Here is a 19,746-nt window from a genome sequence, read left to right on the forward strand (position 1 = left end):
ATATAATTTATATAGATATATATAATAGAATATATATATATATATATAGATATCTAATATACCTCATAAATAAATGATCATCAATGCATAGGTTACAGGATTATGCATGCTGCATGAATTTTAATAATTATGAATTTATTCATAAGTGATTGGGGAGAGAGATTAAAAAATTAAGAACTTTTAAGAAGAGAGAGTCACTTTAATTTATTCATGTAACTAACGGCGTTAATTTTAACGGTAAAACAACAAAAACCGTTAAACCAATAAAATTCCGTTAGATAGCCACTTTATATATAAAAAGATATCTTAATGAGATCTATAAAATGTTACTATTCATAGATAAACTCATCATTTGAGATACTTTTCGAAATCAAGTTTTTTCAAATATGAAACCTTTGTATGCTATGTTATGGTAATATGATTAATCATTAGTGATGATGGTTTAATAATGATGCTTATATCAAACAATTATGTTCACAACGATATCAATAGCGATTATCAGTACTCTACGTATTTGCAATTATAAGCATCAATGGTAGTGAAAAGTATGTGTGTGTATAATATATATATATATATATATATATATGAATTATTTTATTTTTTTAACTTAAAATTGAGTGAATCACGTTTTTAATTGAGAAATAATATTTACAATCGTGAGGTGCAACTGCTGCGCACTTCTTATATGAGAAAAAACTATTTTTTTTAAGAGTAGACTTGACTGTTTTTTAAAAATAATATGTGATATTTACACAATATATAACTATATCAAACATTATTACATTACTTTTTTAATTGCTTTTCATGTTTGAATTGGTAAGGGAATCTTTCGACAATATTTAGAGGAAAACTATAAGATAAGTAGTAGATTATACGATGAATATTGTTATATATTGTTATAATTTTCTTGGAACAAATCATAATTAAGATAGATATTAAATATTAAAATAGTTAATGTGGTTTGACTTTTAGATGGATACAGGTTTCGGCTTTTTAAAAAGATTTTTGTTACATATAATTACAGTTGGGCACTAATTTATGTACCAATACTGATTTATTCATACTTAAAATTTAAATTAACACTGTTTTTAATAAAATTTATTTTTTGATCAATCACATCACATTAGTACACAGATTAGTGCACAATTGTACTTACAACTATACTTTTCCTTTTAAAAATGAACCTTTTTATTTTGTACTTATAATTTCAGTCATTTTGATATTTTTATTACGAACAATATTATGTATAATCGTTAAGTATGTAAGTGTTGTATAGTTTTTTTGAAAAATAGTGAGATCTATTATTAAAAAATTAATTTTTTTATATAAATATCGTATTTATTTATTTTTTTCAAAATAATTACGTGACGCTTACATAATCACAACCGTAAATATTATTTTTCTTTTATTTCAAATGCGATGTCAAACTTATTATTAACGAAAATCCGTTTAACCACATCATATTTAACCACGATTTATGTTCACGAACGCAATACATAGTAAATAAAAAACGAAATTTATTTTAAAAATAATAACTTAAATCTTAGAAATAGTCTATAAAAGGAAAAGTCGCAAGGCACTGGCTATAGCTGACCTAATTCACGAGCGGATAAACAATAATTTTGATCTTTCTTTTGAGCCAAGTAAGCCAAGGTTTGCACCTTTTCATCGAATTTACTCTAAAAAAATAACGATTAGTTAAACTTCTTCCCAAGCCAAACTCTAGTCTTCCTCTTACAAATTGTTAATAGAGTTTTGTTACGTAAAAATAAAGTCATATACTAATTTACATACTAATATTGATTCTTTTATATTCAAAATTTAAATTAGTATTGTTTTCAATAAAATCTACTTTTTAACCAATCAAATTAAATTGGTACACATATTAATATGCATTTGTAATTGCAACTAAATTTTGTCTTGTTTTAGTATTATCTCCAATTTTATAACCGGTTGGGCTTTATGACCATTGACTAAACCTGAGGCTGACTCTCACCAAACACCAAAAGCCAACGCAAGAAATCCCTTAGATGGAGCTCTATAAAATTCCCCAAACTGCATGGAAGCCCTGCATTACACCGACTTAGAGACACAGAGGCAACAATGGAGAAACAAAGCGAAGTTGTGGTGTTTGGGACATGGGCCAGCTCCTACTGCAAGAGAGTTGAGATGGCCCTAGCGCTCAAGGGCATACCTTACGAGTACATAGAGGAAGATCTGACAAATAAAAGTAAGTTGCTTCTGCACTACAATCCTGTTCACAAGAAAGTACCTATCCTTGTTCACAATGGAAAATCCATTGCCGAGTCACTTGTTATTCTCGAATACATCAATGATTGCTGGAAACACGCGCCAAAACTACTGCCAGACGATCCTTACCTGAGGGCCAAGCTTCGCTTTTGGGCCAACTTCTATGATCAGAAGGTGGGTATATCATAACAAGATAAACGTTTTTTTTTTATCTTAAATTTTACTATTTCCAATTATACTGGTAGATATGTAAAATTTTAAATGGATTTCTACTAAAATGGCTAACTTATTAACCTACTTGAAACGTGTCATATCACCATGTGTGACCAAAGATAATAAAATCTAATACGAAAAATATAGTATTACTCTAGCTTAAGCTAATATGATTTGTTCAATTTTGTGATCCCTCCCTCTCTACGGTTCTATGAATAAACGCTAATGACTTTCTTATATCTAGCAGCTTAAGGTAAGTACCACACAGATCATCATGTCAAGAGGCGAAGAGAGAGAGAACGAGCAGTCAAAGATTTCGGCGAAGTGCTTAAGGTGTTTGAGGATGGAGTCAAAAAGGATTTTCCTGCAGAATTTCCTTGTTTTGACGGCAAGAACTTGGGGTTTCTCGATATTGTTGTAGGCACGAGTGCTTGCAACTACGAAGCTTTTCGTGAAGTGGTAGAAGTGATTTTCAGCCCTGAAACGAACCCAACATTTTGGTCGTGGGTAACTGCTCTGAAGAACCACCCATTGATGAAAGAGATGCTCCCACCTCATGACAAGCTGGTTGACAAGATGAGACAAAAGTATTTCCAGTCTGCTTGAGTTTGATCCTTGTGCTGCCTTTAAAAATCTTACAAGAATAAACCAAGATTCACGTTCTTTGGTACTATCGACTAATAGCTGTATAAATAAAGTCGATTGGATTGTGATTTGTTCTTTTCTTTAAACTGTCATCTTATATATATTTGTAATTACCTTACAAATACATTACAATTATCTTATATGTATTTGTAATTAACTACAGCTGTATACATAATGATAAAATCACCATCCCCAATATTTTAAATGACATGAAGGAGGTTCATCAACGCAACCTTCATAGGCAATGCCACTGGGGAATTTCCCCGAGGAAGATAAATATGAAGTTAGTAGACTCGGAGGAAACCAGAAAACATAGCATGCCGGCGTTTGGATTAAAGATTGTGGCATGTCATGGAGTCATCAGGTTGAGGTGATTGAAAACCATGATTGTAAATGACAAGTAACTGTATGAAACATCCGAGCCCGACATTAAGAGTAGAAAACTAATATGAGATCACATTGTAACAAACAAAATCTTAGAATAGTGGATTTGTCGACAAAATGGGAGTCCTTGCATTAAACCAACAAAAGAAAAATGCAAAAGATCCAAATAAGGAAACCTCAAATTACTTCTCCATAGTTCGCCACTCTGCCACAGCCAAAATTATGCTAAAGCTGCTTGAAACACGCTAAACTTTATATCTTTAACTCTTTGAGACTTGCTTTTCTTTTGCCTTTTGAATCTTCAAGACCTTCTTCACAATCTTTTGCTCTTCCACCAAAAAGGCTCGAATGATCCTACAAAAGATTTGAAAAAAAAAAATAGGATATACTCCGTCACAACTTTTAGGATGCACATTTAAAACAACCATCATGCAAACCAGAGAAAAGGGTGAGAGAGGGTTGATTCTAGGGTCTAATAAGAACAAACCTTTCTCTGACAGCACCTCCAGACAGTACCCCACCATAAGCTCTGTTAACAGTCCTTCGGTTCCTAGATAACCTAGACCTCTTATATTCAGCAGGTCTCAAATGAGGAATCTGCAAACACACCAAACATTTGTATCATAGCTGAAAGTAAACTAATAATATTCACGAGGATACGACATGAAGTATCACACATTATAGCCATAATTGCAATATAACAACCTCAATCAATAATATTGCCAAAAAAATAACCTTGCGCATGTATTGAATTTTCAAGTTATCCAAATAACATTCTAAACTTGAATGTATCCTGACATAAGGCAAATCTTAACATTCCCACTCATCATTGGGTGACACATGAAAACAAATGACAAAAAGGATAGTAGTCCCTAGAGATAGATGGGATGCTACACAATTTGCCCGTCTCAAGCCCAAAGATAATGCTGCAACAGGTAAAAACCTCAAAACTACCGAATCCAATGATATGATTCTGGTTTGGTACTGCATTCAGATACCAAAAATTGGCAATGAGTGGAACGCATATCCTGTTCTCTTCTGTCTATATAAGAGAGATAAGAGCAGAATTCTCCATAAAATTCTAAGAGGTTTATATGTTGCCAGTTTGGACTTGTCCTATTCAGATGTTTACATGAGATTGACACCTTATATCAAAAGATAAAAACAGCTTAAATATCAGCCATTAAGAGCTGAAAGTCCAAATCTTCACAAATGTCTCATCATTATTGTGAAGAGAAATCAACAAAGTTGCTATATGAAGGGGTCCTCAGTGCTCATAACGTTTTTACGCATAAGAAAAAGTTTCCATAACTTTAAGAAAATGTTTGATTGCAAATGTAGATCCAAACCACAGCACACAAACACCGCCAGCATTTCAAAATTATTTTTCTGAGATAGTTGTTTAAAAAGTCGAATTTCCTTCAAAAGAATAGCAGCTTCTGTGGACAGCTGCCATCAGGACATTGTTGAATGAACCTGAAATGCACCTTCTTTAACCAATTGAAAGGCCTTTTCCACCGAGTTAACTCTTAAAACAACTATAGAAAGAAAAAGGTAAGCAAACTTTTGAGCAGCCCATGTACAGGGTCAATTATACTTTCTTCTTCAAAGATATGAAAAACTGATTGAAGAGTAACAAATGTTCCTTTAGCAGGATCCTATGAAGTTCTAGACTATTTAGTATCTTGATCTTTGTTCATATGTTTATTGATCTATATTCAGCTATATCAATTTATGGCACCGACAGAGAACAACATTGACAAAGAAACTTGCACAAATGTCAATGCCTACCATGCAGAAAAAATCTGTAGGTATTAACTAATCAGGTGAGCAAACTCGAGATATCCATGCATATATCTCCACTTGTTCTAGCATCTAGCCAATCATCTCTCGTTTGCACACCACGTTCAAAGTATACTAGTTTTTCTTTGCAAAACAAAATGTCCACACGTGTTTGAGAGGCAGATCAAAAGCAAGATTAATTTGGCACTATGTTAGATCTGTTTAGAGAAAAGACCATTTTCAATCCCCACCGAACTAATACACCTACATGATAACAATATGTCACGTGATCATGCTGAAACTAATATCTACAATCCACCCAACCAAATCAATCAGAGTTCTATTATTTTCATGTTCAACAGCAAGATCAATCATGCTGAGACTTGCTCTCTACAATCTTCTATCATTTGAAAATGAGATCATTCAGAGTTCTGTCATTTTCATGTTCAACAGAAAGACCAGTCAGTTCACTGTTTTCACACATTTCTTTGATGAGTAAGATAACTGCTTTCACAAATTACAGCAGTTTTACGCAGATTTCACCAAAGAAAGGCTTTATATTTGGACATAAAAAGAGATCAAAGCGGCATCAGCTCCACAAAAAGATTAATATAGAAAACGACAGGTTCAGATCTCAATATTTATAAAAGCTTAAAAAATGAGAATCCATTGAAGAAACTAGAAGAAGAGTAATACCCCTTGGATTCTCTTTCCAGTGACGGGACACTTAGGTCCACTTGCCCTCTTCTTAGTGCTCTGGTACACTAGTTTGCCTCCTAATACAACCAAAAAACAAACAAATAATCAAAATTTTAAACCAAATGCCTCGCCCATACACCACAAAATAAATACAACGTTTGTATAACCCACAACTGCATAGATAAATACAAAGAAACAACTAATAATTAAGGAAGAAACAGATATTCAATGGTTCACCAGGGGTTTTGACGACACGGTGCTGGTTGGATTTGGTGGCATAGCTGTGTCGCGTGCGATACGTGAGACGCTGAACCATCTTTTACAAGTTCCGGGCTCTCTCGCTCTCTCTCTACACCAGGGTTTTGGGCGATAGCAGAGGAGACTTAAGCCTGCGAGAATGAGATAGAGAAGACTATATCGAGGGTTTCGACTGTTTATGCCCTAGATCAAACGGCTCCAAGTTGATCTTTTCTGGCGTCCTCTGTCTTTGTTTCTCGAATGGGTTTGACGGCCGAGATTCGGACCCATGGATGATACTGTCTTAATTCCACCCGTTTCACCGTATTAAGTTGCATAATTAGAGCACTAGTAATGAATTTAATAAACTTTAGCTAGAAAATTTATTTTTATAAATTTTAACTATTCACTTTTTATATTATAAAATAATAAATTCAACAAATTTTTTATAATTCTATTAAAAAATTGATTTTTAACTTTTTATTATTTTAATTCTAAAAATTCATTTTTACATGAAATCGAATCCTAAGGGAAAAATGAAATTATGAAATTTTTGGATGGAATTTAATCATTTTCACATAACAATAAATTGCGATACTAAAACATGAAAATCATTTAAAAACAATTGCATACTTCACTAACAAAAATATAAGAATTATCAATGACCCTGTAGATATCAAAATCCAATAAAAATAAATTTATACATTATACAAGAAACTAAAATGGGAGAGATGTTTTTAGCAGCAATGAGGTTTAGTGGCCAAAAGACAGAAAATTGATCCTGAATGAACATCCTATGGAAGAACGAAACATCATTTTATAGTATAAAAATAATATTTGATCAGCCCTTTCAACCTAACAAATTTGACTAATCATATGATCTGAAGTTAAAAATATTATTCATTTGTTGAACTCACTACTATATTTTATTTGATACTTTAATTATTTTTTGGCTAAAATTTAACTTTAACTAGCTCATTATTAATGCTCTTAGATTATTAGAAATGGTCTCAATAAAATTTAAATTTAGTCAAAATTTAAATATATTGCATAAAAAGAAATTGTAATGGATTCAATAAAATTATATTAATTTTAACTTTTATCAATTTATAAATTTATTGAGCCATAATTGCTAGCCAAAATAACCCTCTCCCAGTCCGTGTGTGCATATGAGCAAGAGACGCTGATGGTTAAATGTATTCATTTGTAGTGTTAAATTGTTAGAATAAACTAGTTGTCAAATCACGTCATGGCTTTTTTTTTACTGTTTATGGCTCAGTTGGAAGTTATAATGGAATGATAATTGTTGGAAAAATAACCTATTTTGTAAAGAAATTTTAAGAATTTTAATTTAGGAAAAATATAATTACCATCACAATTATGTATTAATTTGTGCATTAATATAATGTAATTGATCAAAAAAGTAAATTTTATTAAAAACAGTATTAATTTAAATTTTAAATATAAATGAATAAGTATTGGTATACAAATTAGTACACGACTATATTTATATATAACAAAATTCTTTAATTTATTGGGGTACAAAAGAGTGTAAACTATGAAGTTGGCATATATTTATAACCGTTAAAAAATATATTCATTAGAGAAATATAATCGTTAAAAAAATATATTCGTTAGAGAAATATAACTATTAAAAATATAGTTATTGGAAAAAATAAAGCTGAAAAAAATATATTTATTTTAGAGATATGACCGTTAGAAAAATATGATCATTGAAAAAATATATAAGTTAAGAATATATCATCATTGTAAAAAAAAAAAAGGTTGATAGAAAATTTTATCCGTTAAACTAATGAATATTAGAAAATTTATACGTAATTTTTTAATAACGAATAAATATTCAAATTACAATTAGAATTAAAATAAATGAAATGGTCAAAATTAATATTTTAATACAATAGTGATAGGTTTGTTGAGTCTATTATTTTATATTGTTGAAAAATAGCTAGCTAAATTTGTAAAAGTGAATTTTCTCATTAAATTTTAGTTAAATTTTGTTGAGTCCACTAAAAGCACCAGTGGTGAAATCAACTTAGCTACATTTTGGCCAAAAGTTAACTAAATTGCATAAAAACTCACTGCAATATACGCAACATATCTATAGCATTTTTAACCTTTATAATTTTCTCAAATCTGGTCAACCCAAGTTGCTGACCAAATATTATTTTGGATATAAAAGATTTTTTCCCACTTGCAATCCGTTTCGCGCGTGTTCCACAACTCCAGAAAATTCCTCTTCTTCTCAAAAGCACAAAGCTCATTTTGCCCAAATCCCAAACTCAACTATTTCGGCCAAACTCAACCATTTTGCCCAAGTTTCCAGCAGCTGAATGTTTACTTGTAAGCCACATCATTGTAGTCTCCTACCGTCGCCGCCAAACACCTCCTTGTAAGCCACATTGTCATCGCCTTTTTTTTTTCCCCTCTATATTGATTTTTTCCCCAAAAAATTGAATTCTGGAATGTGGTTTCCCAGTTGAAGTTATTTTATTTGATTTGTTCATTCCATTGTCATAAATTTGTGATTACCGTATAATCCTTTTTTCTTTTTTTCCTTTTAATTTGTTCAATGCATGCGTAGATTTGATTCTTTAAGTTGAGAAATGGGGATCTTGACACGAGCCATCATTTGAACTCAAATATGGTAGTGTATGGGGTTAGTGCCATATTGTTTTTAGTGTAAAAGGCCTATTGCTATTTGCAAAAAGCAAGTTGTCAAGTCTATCTTGTTTCCCTCCATGTCAGCCATCATAGAAAAGGATGCAAAACATCTTCATTTTTTATCTTCAATTCCCTAATAATGGATCTAAACTCATCATGCATTTCAATTGAGTTTTATTTTACGTTCTAGAACACAAATGAAATGAGAGACTTGACATCATTGTTTTTGGGACCGTACCGTACCGGCCAGTACATTCCATATCAGTTATTATGCCGGTACAGATATGATACCTATTTCGTACCGGTTGAAATACTGGCCGATTTTTCGGCCTTTATCTTTTTTTTTGTTGCTATAATCTCATTTTTTGACCCCCAATTCATATCAGACTATTTATAATTTATATATACATATATATTTATGTATAAGTTATTCATATATAGACTATTATTTTGAAATATAATTTATATATATTTATATATATAATTTATTTATATATCAACTATCTCAAAACGGTACACGAAACGGTACTGGTATCGAAATATTTCGTTCCAGTGCCTTGACAGGTACGACATCCGGTACGGTATTCAAAACATCACTTGACATCCCTAGGAAAATCTTCAAACTTAGAGAAGTACCATCTTCTTGTAATATAACTTCCTCCCATTAGGTAGAAAACAGTGCCCGGAGCGAAAGAGAATACATACCATGTCTAAGGTATGAATGAGATCCTTGTAAAATCTATGATTTTGAGAAGATAATGTGGGCATAGCATGTATACCATGTCTAGCATCCATTGTGTTAGGTGTTGGGCGTAGATCATGGTTGCTGTGGATAAGAAATAACTAAGAGTGATGGGACCCTAGTGGTGAACATAGGAAGGAAAGTGGATGGACATAAGGCCACGTAAGGGGACCCTAATGGTGAACATAGGAGATACGTTGCAAGCTTGGAGCAAGGACAAGTTCAAGTCATCTGAACATCGGGTCCTTTTAAAACATCTAGCAAACCTTTTTTCTCTAGCTTTCTTTTAGTACTTTGAGGATGGAAAGGTGATTACAGCATGAGATGAAGTGATTGGAGAAGGAAATATGAGGCTTTACAAGCCATTTGTCTCCTTAAGCTATTTGAAACTCAAGAGAGCAATGAGTGGGGGAAAGTTTGAAAAGGTTGGCTTTTCTGTTAGATGGGATTGAACTCCAAAATTGATGGTTGAAATATAAAGCTACTTTTAATGTGTGTTGATCATATATTTGACAACTTTTCATTTGTTAGTTTTCAAGATATTAGTGCATATAAGGTTTCTTCATATGGTTTTTTGTATGTGATGTTAGTGCTGAGAACAGAGAAAGAGAGAAGGAAAAAAAAAGGCTATGATGTTGGTCACTGAGTTTGTAAGTTCCACTTTCTCCTTCTGTTTTATTTATTATTTTTATGGTGGAAGAAAACAAAATGGGAGTTAATTGTGTTTGGAAAGCTTTGACCTATAAGTTGTTGATAGTGGAAGAGCTTGTTCAGTTGGAATTCCAACCCCCAAGTTATGCATTTGTATCATATATTATTTTTATTCATGAATTTATTTACTTATCAATGAATGGAGATAGAATAAAATCTAGCCACAAAGCAGCTCTAAAGTCTTTTATTTGTTAATTTTAGTAAAACAAAAAGAATTATATCTGTTGAAATAATATAAAAATTAAAAAATTAATGTGTAATTTTTTAATAATAAATAAATATTCAAGTTATTATTAGAATTAAAATAAATGAAAATGTCAAGATCAATATTTTAATATAATAGACATAGATTTGAAGAATTTGTTATTTGGTATTGTTGAAAAGTAACTAGATGAATATGTAAAAGTAAATTTTCTAGTCATTTTGGCCAAACTTTGACTAGGTTACTATTAATTCTCTCAGCAAATCAAAATTGAATTTGGAATTCGATAAAAACCGATACAAACAATTGACTATTCACTCAATTGAATTAAGTAAATCACGATAATTTAAATTGGTTATTTTAATATTAATAAAAATACGAAAATTTATATATAATATAATTCAAATATTTAATATCATGAATAAAAGAAAATAAGATATAAATTCAATGACAATAAAAATATGATATGAATCAAACAAATTTTAATAAAAATATAATTTGTATGTATTTAACCTCAATTACCAATATTTTATATATGAAGAGGATAAAAACCATTAAATTATAAGCAAGCAAATATAATATATTATACACAACCACAAATTTAATATAAAATATTTATTCATTTCCTTTTTTTAACTAAAAATAATAAACCCTCCTCTGTTTTGCCATCCTACATGCCTTGGGCAACGTGAGAGCATGTTAACTTAACCCATAACTTAATTTATAGGATTAAATATTAAAATAGTCTCATTGGTTTATCTCTAGACAAATTAATTTTTATATTCATAATTCTAAACCTTTTACTCCTTTTTTAATTATTCTATAGATATACGGTTAAAAATATATTAAGTAATACGTCAATATCAATAAATTATGCCACGTGTTGTCAAAAAACTAAAATTAAAAAAGATAATTTAAAATATTAAGGGTTGTTTGGATATTAAAAATATCTCTAAATATGTAAATAATAGTAAAATAGTTTATGAATAGTAATGAAATAGTTTGAATTAAAAATATTTTATTGAGTTTTTAGAAAAGAGAGAAAAAGTTTGATACAAATATTATAAATTTAAATTTTTGTTTGAATATAGTTGTTAACGTCTTGTTTTGTAAGACTCCCAGCAACTCGAGTATTCTCTCTTGAGCATGCAAACACAAAGAAAACACCGTGAGATGAAGGGACTGTGGTGGTTGCCAGGAGTCTCTAATGCCAAAGTTAGTGTCGTCTTCAAGTAATGTAAAAGAAGGTAGAGAGTTCAGAGTGTCCAGAGAGCCTCCATGTTACCTGGAGATCGGCTTATATACGTGGTTCAAAGGCCAGACGCTCATTTCTTGTGTCAGAGGTACATGTCACCTCCACCATGTCCTTAGTTAGGTGCCATAAAGCAACATGACCTTCTATCCCCTCTGCTAGTAGTAGATGCGATACATCGGATCTCTTCTCTCTCTTTACTTGTTGTCAGAGAATTAAAAGTCTCTCACCTGTACAGCCTGCCTGTTCGTTCGGGCCTTCCGAGCCTAGGTGGCGTAGTGGAGGAATTTGGGCGGTGTGCTCTCTGTTTTCTTCCCTTTAGGGCCAAGGGGCCTCCCGTGGACCCAAGGGATTGTCTAGTTAGCTCAGGCCTCTAGCATTTGGCCTTGCATTCCTAGGCCTCAGACCCGGAGGGAAAATTCCCTTACAATAGTTTTTTAGTATTATTTTTATTTTGAAATTTAAAAAAAAAATTATATTATTATATATATATTTTGTTTGAAAGTTTAAAAAAAATGTAATAATTAGATAAAAAAATTAAAAATAAAAAAGTGTTAAGTAGTGTTTAGAAAAAAAATATTTAAAATTATCTTAAAATATCTAAAAACAATTATATTTACAAAAGCATGACGTACCACACAAGCATATCGGGATAGATGTCTAGTCACATCATTAACTAGGTTGTGTGACCAGTTCTGTGCATCCTAGATCACACAATTTAGGCAGTAGTATCTAAGATTACGTTTGGGGGGTAATGAGATGATTTTAGATATTTTGTAAATAGTTTTTCTATACAATCTCCCACTATTTCTCAACCACTGCACACCAGTCCACGTGCTATTTATTTTTTAATGTGAAATGTGCATTTTGTTTACAATGATCCAAATTCATTTCCCCCCAGCCCATTGTCCTTCCACATGGCCTGACCTCTCCGCCCCCGTTCTTGAACTCCAACCTCTCCTGAGCAGCCTTTGTTGTGAGACTATCTTTATTGCACCTTAACGTCTGAAAACCCTCATCAATTTGTACATTCTCCTACAATCCAAGTCATTCCATTACAAACTTAAGAAAAATCTAAAACAACATTTTGAAAGAAAAACCAAAACCCATATTACAACAAAATAATATCAAAATAGCCATCACAAACCCAGAAGCCTAAAACACAACCCAGCAACAAAAGCACCAAAATAAAGTTCTAATTCAAAAATAAAATCCTTTAAAGGAAAAGCAATAGAAAACATAAATCCAAGAGTAAAAAGACACAAAACAGAGAAAATAATTCCCAGAATAGTAAAAAAAACATAGAGATGGTTTGCTCTAATTGGTTACCAAATCCACGGCTTCTTTTAACACAGGCTCCAAAACTTCGGTCTTATTATCCATCACAAGCCCTTGATTTTCAGGTGCACTACCAAATGGAAATAGAAACTAGAAGAGCATGAAAATCACTATGAGCAATCAATGAAAAAACAGAGTGGGATCTTGTTGGGGTGAGGAAGAAACTGAGGGATGCTCGGGTAATGGGTGATGGAGGAGTTGAGGGGTTCTCGATTAGTGGGTGATGGTGATGCTGAATGTCGAAACTGACAAGTTTTGAATTGAGGGGTGACGACAAAAATGAGGGTGACGGTGGCTTCACTGAGAGGTGACGACGTTGAGGGAGGGGAGGGGGGGGGGGGGGGGGGGGGGGGGGCGGGGGGTTGTGAAGTGTAACTAAGTGGTTCAGGAGGGGGAGAAAGGGACGTCAAGTGAGGAAGGGGCTCATTGAACTGGGATGTGGTTGATCAGTCTGGTTCACTAGCTTAAGTGTGTGGTGTGTGTTACCCTGAACTGGAGGTTGAGTAGAATATTTATTTTGTAAATGGTAATAATAAAGTAATAATAAAATATTAAATAACAGTAAATAATAACATAAAATAGTAAAATAATGATAAAATAATAAATAGTAGTGAAATATTCTTATAACACTTCACTGCCCTAAAGAACCTTTAATCACCTAGTGCTTGGGTCACCTAATGCCCAAGCCACCTCGGTCATGTGACCCAAGTCGCATTGCTCGGTCCTCCTCCTTGGCAGTGCCCTTGCGAAATTCAAGTATATTCATGCATGGTTAGGACTGCAAATGACCATTCAAGTTGAATTCGAATAAGGTATACGATTAACATGTTTATTCGTTTGAATTTGGCTCAAATTCGAATGTCTTTATTTGAACTTGACTAATTAATCATTAATATTGTTTGAATTTGGCTCGAGTTCGACTAAAGAAAAAACCACTCAAACTCTAACTTGATTTTTTTTTTTTTAAATTGAATCTTGTCTTTTGATTAGTAAATTTTTTTAAAATTAAAAAAGAACTCTAACCATTTAATTATTCAACTAAATAATTCTGTTTCAAAATTCTTAAAGTATTACATTTTATAAAATAACTTATAATTATAAATTATAAATATAATACATAATATAAATGTAATAAATTAAACTATTTAATACATATAGATAATATAATATATCAATAGTTATAGTTGTATGATATATTATTATACAAATCATCCTATACACATTTTGAGAATATAATATATATATATTAAATAAGATAAATTATAAATAAATTAATAATATATAATTAATTAAGTATATAAAATATAACTAACATGTAATTTACATATATAAAACATATTACGAGCTTCAAAATGAGCTCAAACGAGTCAAGTAGACCTTATACGAGTTTTGTTCACAAGTCTAAATCGAGTTGAGTCAAGCTGAACCGAATTTATACAAGTTTTGCTCGTTTAATATTCAAAACTATATTAATGTTTACGAACATCTAATTTATTAAATAAATCGAGTTCAAATAAAGTATACATGAGCCAAACTCAAATTGTTCTGTTCATTTGCAGCCCTATGCATGGTTGTGCTTGCAACCTATGTCATGTGAGATGAGGAATTGCAACCTATATCTAAATTAAGAGATTAAGTAATAACTTTGATAATTTAGTGATGACGTTGGAAGTGCACCAAGTCTCCATCAAAAAGTTAGGAGCAAAAGGTTAAGGGGGGGGGGGGGGGGGGGGGGGGGGGGCACTTGAGTGAATCAGTAGGACACTTCAGTGTGTTTACATTATATATCTTTTGCATTAACCCAACGCTACTTGCTTTATCTGTTGTACAAATCCATGGCCAAGTTGCATCTGCACAGGCCACACCGCTCAAAACAAGTTAATGTCGTGGCAGAGCATGCTATGTCAACATGGAAATAGCAAAAATGAGGGTTCCACGTGAATCTTTCTGTTAACAATGTTAATTTGGTCTAGTTTTTCACGACACCACACTAATTGGTTCCTTGTTAATCTTGACATATTCAGAACTCTTGAAACCAACCTCAGTTCAACCTGTGCAACCAATAGTGAATGATCCAACTTCTCGTTGTGATGCTTTTGGAACCTCTTTACTATGCAATTCCCGCTTTTCTGTATGTCTTTGAGCTTTCTCTCCTTCTGCATGCAAAGACATTAAATTAAAATTAGGAGGGTTGAGATCTTGAAATATAAACCAAAAGTCCAAACAAACAGTATCTTGAAACTTGGAAAGCAGAAAACCTTCTGAAGATCAGCTCGAATGTGCATCAGGAATGCCGAGTCCGCATCATTTTGAAGAGTGACATGATTTTTCTGGGGACCATTTGGAACCATATTCCCTGCATCTTTATCTGCACGAAGAAACTGCCAAAACATCCGCCTTGATTCCTCGATGATTTCTGCTATCATGCCACTTGAAATTGCATCCTCCTCCTCCTCCTCCCTCGTTACCCTCCGATGCTTCACGCAATCATCTGGCAAGGCAGATATACTCGATTAAGAAGTTATACTCGAGGTGAGGTACAAGATGCGTTTTCTCTTACCTCTAATGACTGGCACTTGAAGAAGGTTTCGAAGCACGCATCGATTGCTGACATAGTTGTGCACTCTTGGGCCTTGAAATGGCTCGTTCTCTATAAACCTTTGCAAGAGTACTTGAAACAATTGAAAGTCTCCTGCAACTTGATTATACCGATGAAGACCTTGGGAATCGTATTCCTGCAGTTCTTGGGCTTTCCCATGCTGCCAATGGAGGATTTCCCATGAAAGGCAAACCTGTCCTACATAAACCAATTCCAAGTCCCTTTGCAATTCTTCATTCACTTTGTGCATCGGGTCAGCATTGACTCTTCGCGCTTTGCGCGGCCATATCATGTTGTAAGGAAGAGATTTAGCAACTGAAGCTCCAGATTTTTGCATTGAAATTGGCTTAACTGGTTCTTTCAGCTGGAGAAATCCTGCACATCGACCATGACGAAGCAGATCAGTAAAGTTAGAGAAATATGATACGCTTTCAAATAATTGGCTCGAAATTATTAACTTTTCTCGGTCAAAAATTGATTTGGAAGGTCTGTCTGTTGGATACTTTAAGAACCATAAAGATCTGGAAGTGGGGCATGATAATATCTTTAAAAGATCATTGGTAGAACTAAAGCCCAAAGGGATCTGGACGTGGGGTAGCCATAAATAATACCTTTAAAGGATTGGCAGAACTAAAGGACGAAGGGAAGGAGAAAGGTTGGGTTAGATGACATCAAAGGCTTGGATATGGACTCACCAATAGTCGTGGCTGTTAACATAATAATATGCACATATGATGAATAGAGCCTTTAATGCACATGGTCATTAGGGTAAAACGTAATGATGAAGGAGACCCCCCCACCCAATATAATTCTCTTAAGGAATCCTTAAAAAAGACTAGTCCTCAGCATAAGAATATGTTACGACGTAACGGTATGTTCAACAACTGTAAAAACCGAAATTAAATCTGAATTTAATCATTTACAGTCTTATCGGCAGATATATCCCACTTTTAATTGATTTTTCATGACTGATCTATACAGCCACTTAAAAATGATATAGGTGTGATTGAAGATAATAAAGCAATAAAAGTAATATTGCTACATCTTTGATTATGTCATCTTCGGTCACACTCGCTAAATATTTGACACAATTTAAATGGCTTTTTATCAAGTGGTTGAGGTATAAAGGCATTTATAACGTGACATACGTGCAGAGTAACGTTAGGTACAAATCTTAAATAAATAAGTTATAAAAGTGGGTCTTACTAATAAAAAAATACTTTTATTTTTACACTTTTTTAAGGTAAAGTCTACCATTTAACATTAGCTTGTATAGAACTTATGTATAAATCATTTCTATGTAAACAGTGCGATCGAAAAAACAAAATGACGAACATCATTTTAAAAAAAAAAAAAAAAAAAATTGTAAACGAAGATGTTGCTCAACTCAGACGTGCTATTGAGACTAGGATAGTTTTTCCAAACCCAGAACTCACCAATTGCATGCATGGTCTGGCTATTCAACATATCCAGTTTTCGAATTTTGTCAGAGTAGCTCTTGTAAACCTTTTGGATCTCTTCCATTCGATCTTTGAACTCGATCTTTTCATGAATCTTCAGTGGCTTTAGACCTTCAACCTTGGTTGCAGACTCTGGCTCCTCTTCTTCTTCTTCTTCTAAAATAGTATGAAGTCCTCCAGTTCTCTTATTCCTCAGTTCCATCTTCAGCAGCTCTAGTACATCCTCGTCCTCCTCCCATAGGAAACCCGAGTCGTTTTGGTAGTCAAGACTTGATTCGGATGGTTCCTCCCGAAAGTTAGTTCCTTCAGATTTCTCCAAAATATTTTCGGGTTCTGACTCTTCTTGGACTAAACCTCCCTCTTCATTTTTGTTCTCAACCTTTCCAGATTCTCCCCCAAACAAAGATCTCTCTTCCAAGCCGATTAAATTCTGTAGATGGGATTCTAATTCTATATATTCTTCATCAGAATCTTGTGATGAATCAATGGCACCTATTTCTTCGCTCCCTGCAAGTCTAGTTTTACTGCTGGAAACTTCCTCGATATTGTCACAAGTTGAAATTTCTTGAACATCTATTACTTTTTCGCCATCATTGGCCAAAAGGGCTTCAGTTTCCAATCCATCACCCACGTTTTTATCACCCAAAACCGCATGGTCAATCATGGGATTGCTAATTGACAACCCACTTGAGCCAATCGACTCCGGTTCCGACCCAAGTCGTACAGAGCAATCATCGCAAACCGATTCAACTTCATCTCCAGAATCATCCTTGAGAACATTTCTTTCTGTACAATCCCTCTCTCCCCTCCCGGAGACACTTTTTTCAGTGAATGTTTCCTCTTCTGCTTTCTCTGCAGCCTTTCCAGAACTAAAGTTTTCAACAGAGTTCTCTGCTTTTTCTCCATAAACGGCCTCTTCTTCTGAATTGAGCTTTTGGAAATCTCTGTCGGTGCAAGCGTTATACTCAGTGGAAGCCGCATACAGTTCTTGGAAGCTGAAGCTCATGGTTTTTGGTTCTTCCAAGAATCCACTGACACCTTTCCCAGACATGAACACATACTTACTAGCGCAGACAGAGTTGGAATTTTCTCTTTCTCCACTACTTTTATTGCCACTTTCACTTATCTGTAAGCTAAGACATGTCTCTTCTTTTTTGAATCCATCAATATGAGAATCACTTGAACTATTTTGATCATCCTGTTGAAAGTTTTCCGAATCAATTGCCGGAGATCTGAGAAAGGAAAGAAAAACTCCCAGTTCTTAACTAATGATCAAAAGCATCAAAAAGAAATATCCAACACACAAGAACGAATAAGAAAACGTACCTGAATATGAATCTGAGAAGTAATCCAAAAACAGAGAGCAAGTAGTTGCAGACAAAAAACCATACAGAACCCATAACCCGAATCGTGTTCCCGAACGCAGAATCATTCATAAAACGCTGTGTAGCCAAATCAAAATGAGCCTTAAGCGTGAGAAAGTTTTTGGGAACCATAATTACAATCAACCTTGAAGGCTTGTTTATTATTTTTCTTTTCCCTCAAATTCTAAGCAAAGTTGTAGAGTGACATGGGCACAGAATTTCTCGATCAAGCTTCACTGGAGAGAGTGGCCGCCCCACTTGCAGAGAGCGAACATTAGGGGAGGAGGGTGGAAGGAAAATGAGAGGCATTGTTAGAGATCAAAGGGGCGAGATTGGAGGAGGAAAATCAACGTTCAGTTCACCCAAGATTTGATTTCTCGGGCGCAACATATAAATGGTTTGTACTTTGTATTGCGGTTTAGAGAACATTTACTTTAAAGTTGAGAGAGTCTACGGAGAGTCAAATTATTGTTGGGTGGGCCAGGCGGTGGTATTTATTTATTTTTATTTTTTACAGTTGTGGAGGCGGGCATAGAGATCATGTGATTATTTTGAAAGAAAATAAAATTTATTATTAAAAAATTAATTTTTTTTATATGAATCTAATCTTTTAATTATTTAATTATTTTAAAGTGATTATACACTTCTGTAATTATTATTTTTAACTTTTTAATAAAAATTAATATTTGTATGAATGTATAAATATGTACTTATTTTAAAAAAATAAATCAATATGATATTTATATAAAAAAACTAATTTTTTTAAAAAGAGTGCACGATATTTATGCAATTAATAAATTTATTTTATATTATGTTTTATTTAATAAAAATTATTATTATTGTTATTATTATTATAATTTTTTTATTTGTCCACCAAGACCTGATAAAGGATTTATTTTTAGAAAAACGATAGATTAACAGCTGCTTAACAATTTGTTTACAACGATAGATAAAAATAGTATACTTTTTTAAGTTAGTTTGACTTTCATTAAGATTTGATTGATTTAAATATTAAAAAATATTATATTATTAAGTATAGTAAATCAACGGTAATTCCGTGGTGAGGATATCATTTCTCTTATCTTTGCCGTACAAAGAGAAAGTGTACACAGTGTCACAGACTATTGCTTTATAATAAAATAGGAAAAGGAGAATATTAGAAGAAATCACGTCATTACTTTATTAT

At 33.0% G+C, this 19,746-nt stretch overlaps 3 protein-coding genes and 1 pseudogene across 4 annotated transcripts; 1 reads left to right on the top strand and 3 right to left on the bottom strand.

Moving 5' to 3' along the window:
- Positions 1-2,051: 2,051 nt before the first annotated feature.
- On the top strand, positions 2,052-3,265 carry LOC122314232 (annotated as a pseudogene).
- A 248-nt stretch (positions 3,266-3,513) lies between these two features.
- On the bottom strand, positions 3,514-6,449 carry LOC122314233 (60S ribosomal protein L34-like). Its single transcript, XM_043129700.1, has 4 exons — positions 6,211-6,449; positions 5,971-6,050; positions 3,980-4,089; positions 3,514-3,846 (listed from the first exon to the last, which is right to left on the bottom strand). Exons 1-4 carry the CDS (start codon positions 6,287-6,289, stop codon positions 3,753-3,755), a joined length of 363 nt encoding a protein of 120 aa, XP_042985634.1. The 5' UTR covers positions 6,290-6,449; the 3' UTR covers positions 3,514-3,752.
- Positions 6,450-9,404: 2,955 nt separating this feature from the next.
- LOC122312720 lies at positions 9,405-11,910 on the bottom strand. Its single transcript, XM_043127391.1, has 3 exons — positions 11,902-11,910; positions 9,672-9,752; positions 9,405-9,602 (listed from the first exon to the last, which is right to left on the bottom strand). Exons 1-3 carry the CDS (start codon positions 11,908-11,910, stop codon positions 9,486-9,488), a joined length of 207 nt encoding a protein of 68 aa, XP_042983325.1. The 3' UTR covers positions 9,405-9,485.
- Positions 11,911-12,593: 683 nt separating this feature from the next.
- LOC122314378 lies at positions 12,594-18,966 on the bottom strand. Of its 2 annotated transcripts, XM_043129914.1 has the most exons (6): positions 18,523-18,966; positions 17,173-18,428; positions 15,698-16,111; positions 15,396-15,628; positions 15,178-15,293; positions 12,594-12,834 (listed from the first exon to the last, which is right to left on the bottom strand). In XM_043129914.1, the coding sequence occupies exons 1-6, from the start codon at positions 18,690-18,692 to the stop codon at positions 12,798-12,800; spliced, it is 2,226 nt and encodes a 741-aa protein (XP_042985848.1). In that variant the 5' UTR covers positions 18,693-18,966; the 3' UTR covers positions 12,594-12,797. The 2 variants fall into 2 exon arrangements, with proteins under 2 accessions (XP_042985848.1, XP_042985847.1); XM_043129913.1 differs by lacking the exon at positions 12,594-12,834 and having other exon boundaries at positions 14,910-15,293.
- Positions 18,967-19,746: the final 780 nt, after the last annotated feature.

Source organism: Carya illinoinensis, chromosome 6 (assembly GCF_018687715.1).
Source record: "Carya illinoinensis cultivar Pawnee chromosome 6, C.illinoinensisPawnee_v1, whole genome shotgun sequence".
NCBI lineage: Eukaryota > Viridiplantae > Streptophyta > Magnoliopsida > Fagales > Juglandaceae > Carya > Carya illinoinensis.